The 6,770-nt window shown below is 51.4% G+C and overlaps 1 protein-coding gene across 1 annotated transcript; it reads left to right on the forward strand.

The window, feature by feature from the left end:
- The first annotated feature begins 680 nt into the window (after positions 1-680).
- LOC112901551 (probable transcription factor FL) lies at positions 681-3,046 on the forward strand. Its single transcript, XM_025970482.1, has 3 exons — positions 681-1,074; positions 1,241-1,653; positions 2,693-3,046. Exons 1-3 carry the CDS (start codon positions 681-683, stop codon positions 3,044-3,046), a joined length of 1,161 nt encoding a protein of 386 aa, XP_025826267.1.
- The last annotated feature ends 3,724 nt before the right edge of the window (positions 3,047-6,770 follow it).

Genomic DNA, 6,770 nt, shown 5'->3' on the forward strand with positions numbered 1-6,770 from the left:
GTGGAGTGATGCCCCAAAAAAATGGGCCCCGTAGCGAAAAAAAACTGGCATCACGCTTGCTATGTTGCAATGTGCGAGCATCGCTGCGGACCCAGTTGGTAATAAAAAAAAGATAGAATTAATTTTTGGGTAGGCTTCCAAACAACTCGAACGTGTGTATATCTATATCTATATATATATATATATACACGCGCCACGACAGGACTACACGCTGCAGCTGCGCATTATTAGGCTCGCCGTTTCTTCTTTTTATGCTCCAGCACGCACGTAATGTAGGGGTGGGGGGCGTAGAATCTAGACTGTCAAATCGCGAGACGGAGGACGACGCAGCTTTTCTACAGGACGAGTCGTTTTCACGTCGTGTAGTATAGGAGCGGTAGCAGGGCTCGCTCGCTCGCTCGCCGCAGTCGATCGACAAGCACGGCAGCGTAAATGCATGCACCACAGAAGCTACAGTGCAGTGCGTCGCAAGGAAACCAGTGAGGATTTGTCAAGTCAACCGGATGCCCGCGCCCGCGCCGGCCCGGAGCTCAGCGCGACGCCTGCAAAACAGTAGCCGCTATATAACAGCACTCCGACGCTCGGCGAGCCAAAGCCTAGCAAGCAGTGCCAAGGCGCGAGGAACAACTACCCAAGGGAGAGGCCGAGAGGGGCAAAGCCTTGCTCGCAGGCGCGCACGGATGGATCCTAACGACGCCTTCTCGGCTGCGCACCCGTTCCGGTGGGATCTGGGGCCCCCGGCGCACGCCGCGCCGGCGCCGGCGCCGCCTCTGCCGCTCGCGCCGCAGTTGGGAGCGCCGAGGGAGCTGGAGGACCTGGTGGCGGGGTACGGCGTGCGCCCGTCGACGGTGGCGCGGATCTCGGAGCTCGGGTTCACGGCGAGCACGCTGCTGGGCATGACGGAGCGCGAGCTCGACGACATGATGGCCGCGCTCGCGGGGCTCTTCCGCTGGGACGTGCTGCTCGGCGAGCGGTTCGGCCTCCGCGCCGCGCTGCGCGCCGAGCGCGGCCGCGTCATGTCGCTCGGCGGCCGCTTCCACGCTGGGAGCACCTTGGACGCCGCCTCACAGGAAGGTAGGTAGTATGTGTGCTCGGTCATTTTTGTGCTGTGTTTTTTGCTTGTGAAGATGCGATCGTGTGCATGCGTCAATGCATGCGTGCGAACAGTGTGCATATATATATGCGATTGTGCTTGTCTGTGATGCCGGTTTTTTTGTTATGCATTCGCTACGACGAGCAGTGCTGTCCGACGAGCGCGACGCGGCGGGCAGCGGCGGCGTGGCGGACGACGAGGCCGGCAGGAGGATGGTGACCGGCAAGAAGCAGGCGAAGAAAGGCGCCGCCGCGGCGAGGAAGGGCAAGAAGGCGAGGAGGAAGAAGGAGCTGAGGCCGCTGGACGTGCTCGGGGACGAGAACGATGGCGACGAGGACGGCGGCGGCGGGTCGGAGTCGACCGAGTCGTCCGCGGGCGGCGGCGGCGGTGGCGGGGAGCGGCAGCGGGAGCACCCGTTCGTGGTGACGGAGCCCGGCGAGGTGGCGCGGGCCAAGAAGAACGGGCTGGACTACCTGTTCCACCTGTACGAGCAGTGCCGCGTCTTCCTGCTGCAGGTGCAGTCCATCGCTAAGCTCAGCGGCCACAAGGCCCCAACCAAGGTACGCACACGTCAATTGGATTAGCTGCATCACATTGATTTTGAAGACATTTTATGCATACGATGATAAGAACACTTTTTTTTGAAACAAATGATAAGAACACAAGCTCCTGTAGAATTGTAGATCTAGTGACCTAGATTTCGTTCCAGCCTCATGAACAGTAGAAATGTGGGATAAACAGCATTGCAGCCTCGTGCCCTTGTAAGATCATTGTCAATCTAGAAGCTGCTGCCACTGTTGAACTCAACTTTGACTCTACCACAGTAACACGTGGTACATGTATCACTGTGTTTATTCACTTAGATTCACACAAAGTAAAGCTTGAAAGTTTAACTTAAAGAATCTTAAGTATGATTATTCACTTATACCTAATATAAAATGTGGTGGCACGCAAAAGAGGCTTTACTTGTAAACCAAAGCAAATAGGAGTAGAGTGGTCTTGCGCCACTGTAGTTCACCGAGTAGTCCTCGATGTCCGATGCACAAGTACTCGTACCGCGAGTATTTTGGTGGACACTGGGCACGCACACGCACGTCGATGCGCAAGCACCTGGAAAAGGAGAGCGACGTGTCAGCCCTGGGTAGGCTGGCAAAGCCTGCGCCGGCTTGTGTTGTCTTGTCCGGCTCCGTGGCGTCAGGTTCAGATGGATAGACGGGCATGCATTACATGGACATGGACGCCCCCTCTCGGGCTCCGTGGCCTGTGCCCTGCTGCCACCGGTTTCGCACGTACGAGCCATGTGATCTCGCTTTCGCCTGCTTGGAGATGGTGCTGCGAGTGCGGTGGAGTGAAGTGAATGCACGGCCCTTGGCCTGGCCGGATTCCGGGGTGATTGGATGTGATGGCCTTCCTGACCCTGCCTGATCCTGGACGGGGGCATCGATGCGCTCCTGCCTCCGCGCCAGGCGCACCCAAAGCTAGCTTGTTCGCTCCGTGAGCTGCCTCCGTGCGTGCGCGCGTCACGACGCGCGCACGCAGCGGCGGGGCACGATGCCGGATCACGGAAGTCTGATGGGTTTGTGCGCGTGGCTCTTGCAGGTGACGAACCAGGTGTTCCGGTACGCGAAGAAGTGCGGGGCGAGCTACATCAACAAGCCCAAGATGCGGCACTACGTGCACTGCTACGCGCTGCACTGCCTGGACGAGGAGGCCTCCAACGCGCTGCGCCGGGCGTACAAGGCCCGCGGCGAGAACGTCGGGGCGTGGCGCCAGGCCTGCTACGCGCCGCTCGTCGAGATCGCCGCTCGCCACGGGTTCGACGTCGACGCCGTCTTCGCCGCGCACCCGCGCCTCGCCATCTGGTACGTGCCCACCAGGCTGCGACAGCTCTGCCACCAGGCGCGCGGGAGCCAGCACGCCGCCGCGGGGCTCCCGCCGCCCCCGATGTTCTAGCCGCGCCGCGCGGCGGCCGTGTGTGCTTCCTTTCAGGGCAGGCAGTTGGATGGGTGGTCTCGTCGAGAATGGATGGATGTGTGTGCTTTCTGTGATGTTGTCACTCGTTTGCTGTATTCTGGCTAGTTACGTAGGAATGGGCTTAGCAAATCAGAAAAAAGAGGGAGTGGGCTTAGAAGGTGAGACATTACTTTGTTGGGCCTGAGCAGGCGGGACAACAGCTTGGATGCCCCACTCGTTGGGCCTATGTTGCATTGTATCTTGTCCTGGTGATCATGGTTAAAAAAAAAAGTTGTGTCCCTCAGTGTCGTAATTATGCTTTCATAGCTGTCCCATTTGTTTACTGGTCCACATGGAAGTCTTTGAGCTGCACACAAGTATGCACGAAACACATAACAAATGGTTCGACTGACAGAGGGACCAAAACAGAGTATGCACGCCGGCAAATCTTCCAACATGAGGCATCGATTGCTCAGGTAGTCACGTGCTTAAAAGTTAAATCTCCACTCCAGAATCCAAAATGCACGAGCCCGGAACACTAAAACGCAGCTGCTCTCTTTCTACTCAGCCCAGAACCTTTTAATTCACCCATAAATCGGTCTTTCGAAAAAGAGATGGGCAACAAGTGGCTCACTGGCCACTTCCCCACCACGCGCCTCAGCATCACACCTCACGATCCATTCAATCTTAGGCCCTATAGGAGTGCAGTTAATAGACTTGAGGCTTTTTCAGTTTGATGATGATTGAAAAGAATTGGAGAAGATTAAATCCTGTACACGTCAAAATTCCTCTCAATCCTCTTGGTGATGGTATCTATCTTTATCTTATTATAATAGTATTAAAGAAGCTATCACATTCACCAAGAGGATCTAAAAATTACCACATTAATCAGAAAAGGAGAAAAATATATACCGTTAGATTTTATAAAGATGTAACCGTTTAGACTCACCTAAGAGTCCAAGTCAAATACGACTAACAAATATATTTGAAAATTAGGAATAAAAATAATTAGCTCAAGAGTCCATACTCCATACGCAATATTGTACATGTGACATGTACAAAACATGGAATCTTATATTTTGGATTGAACGGCAGCCTGGTCCGGAGCTGCGAGGCAAGCCTAGGCGGCCGGTGTAGTTTAGTAGCAACTTCAAAACAGCCATGATCAAAAGTAGTTTGTGTGGGCACATCCGAACAAGAGTCTTAAAAGAATTTTCAGAACAACTGGACAGCTAACATTAGAATGTGTGTTAAGCTGCAAGCTATGTTTTTAGTTTGGATATTATATCGGTTTATAACTTTTAAGCAGATAATAAGACTCCATTTGACACGGCTACGGCTCCCTCGAAAATAGCTCCGGCTCTGATTTCTCTGGTGGAGTGGTATTTTTTATGAAACCGAAACCGTTTTGAAAAATATTTAGCAAAACCGCACCTCCAACTATCCACGATACCTTTGTTTTCTCTAAAATTTTTTTTCTTCCTAATTTTTCTACTTATTTTTCTTTTATTCTTTCTCTCTCATCCTTATCTGCTCTTCTTGCAGCTCGCCGCTCGTGCCTGCTCCACGTGGTCCGTGTGTCTACCGCTCGTCCTTGTCCATCCGTTCGTTCCTTATCCTCCTCTACAGCTATCGCTGTGCTCAGTCCTCTTCTCCAGCTATCCGTTCGTTTCTTCTCCAGCTCGTTCGATGGCACTCGTCAGTTCTGGTGCCCCTGCCATGCCACGTGCGGCACTCCGCTCCGGCCTCGCGCCCCGCAACGCTCCCTCGCGTCCCCGCGACGCTCTCCCGCTGCCTCGCACTCCAGCGGCCTGCTACCTCCGCCCCACTGCCGCCCGCCTCGCATTCCCGCGACGCCCTCCTGCTGCTTCACGCTCCCGCGGCCGGCTACCTCCGCCCCCGTCGCCGGCCTTCGTGCTCGCGCCTCCCGTCGCCGGTCGTCGCGCCACCTGCGGAGGGCAAAGAGGGCAGCCACGCGGAGGAGCTGCGGGGAGCCAGTGTTTTCGGCTCCAACTCCACCGAATGGCTCCTCTTAGCGGAATTTTAGGGGCTTCTCCGCCGGAGCCGTTTACCTTCACCCCGTTTGGTAGAGCTCCAGTAGGAGCCGCTCGAGGAGCTGGAGCTGGAGCTCCCCCAAAGAGGCTCTAAGGGCCAGTTTGGTAGAGCTCCAACTGATCCTGATTCTCTGTGGAAGCTGATTCTCTGATAAAAGTGATTCTGTGGCTGAAGGTGATTCTCTTTGATTCTCTAGCATAAACTTTTAAAATTAGGATGGAGAATCACTTCACAGAATCAGGAGAAGCTACTTTTTTCAGCTCCCAGCCTCTTAGTTCATTTCAGAGAATCACTCCACAGAATCAGCAGAGAATCACTTCTCTCTGAAAAACTGTTTGGCAGAGCTCTTGCTGGATTCAGCAGAGAATCAGCTCTGGGAGCTCTGCCAAACTGGCCCTAACTATGCCCACAACCAAGAGGAAATTGCAGCAGGTGTCCGAAACAGCTTTTAGAAGTGAGTTTGTCGAAGTCATATATGAGTCTTTTCATGCACAAAAGTAGCACTATGAGGAAAAACTTAAATGAACTAATCAAATAGATTCCAGGTATAACAGAACTAACTAGCATGCCCTGATGTAGACAAAACCCTGATGGATATATTGTCTTATGAGTTGGGTATTAAAAGAGTCTCTATGACCACACTAAAAAGACTAGAAATTGCCATATTAATAATAGAGAAAATACATTATATTGTGAACTAAAAAAAAAGGCGAACTGAGTGTTCTAATACGATTATTTTGCTCAAAATTTGCAAATCACCAATAAATTTACAAAATCCAAAAAAGGTGGAATCTTGAAGAGGGTATGTCATGGCAAAGAGATCTATCTACCGAATCGACATAAAAGTGCTATGTGACCAAGGGAGTGAAGTAACCACCCAGAGATTTTGACGAAGTCAACGGATAAGGTGATAGGGTTGGCGAAGTGGAAGAGCAGAGGAAATTCAACAATATCAACCTCTTGACACCACGCCCTCTACACGACAAGTGAAGAAGCCACACCGTCGTGGCTAGAAGGTAGCTTTATCAACTCGTAAATGAACGGATCCACCAAAACAAGACTAAAGAGACAAGTCAGATATCCATCCGTGTATGTAAGCTATATAATTGGGCTGGAGTAGGGTTAGCTACGTTCGCTAGCTCCTATCAATAAAATCACCCATATCATGAATAATCGGTGTCGTAACTAGAGAAAATTTACATTACATGACTAAAAGGTTATATTACTTTTAGTAAACATGAAAACTATGTTCCTACATATAGCATCCCCATATTTATTATGAGTACATATTTCGCGCTATAAAATTTGATGATAAAAAGACGCTATATATCTTGGTCTAGAACGTTAGGATAAAACGATAAAAATGAAACAACAAAATAAAATTATTTGAATAAATCTATTTTAAAGTTAAACAAAGAGCCTAAAGTTTAGGATTGAAAAAAATATTAACTACATATGCTATTTACGCGGGACACCTAGCTAGTTAACCGAACCAAGTCGTGAATTGATCCTTTCCGGTCCTCTCTAATCCTCTTGGGGCCCGGATTACTAGAAAAAGGTCTATTCTTCGTTTTTCCTTTTCCTTCCTGTCACATTTGCTATCCACTAGCTAGTTAGGCTGAGTCCAGTGCATCGCCTCACTCTCACCCTGCCATGTCAGCTCTCGCCC

The sequence above is a fragment of the Panicum hallii genome, chromosome 7, assembly GCF_002211085.1.
Source record: "Panicum hallii strain FIL2 chromosome 7, PHallii_v3.1, whole genome shotgun sequence".
NCBI lineage: Eukaryota > Viridiplantae > Streptophyta > Magnoliopsida > Poales > Poaceae > Panicum > Panicum hallii.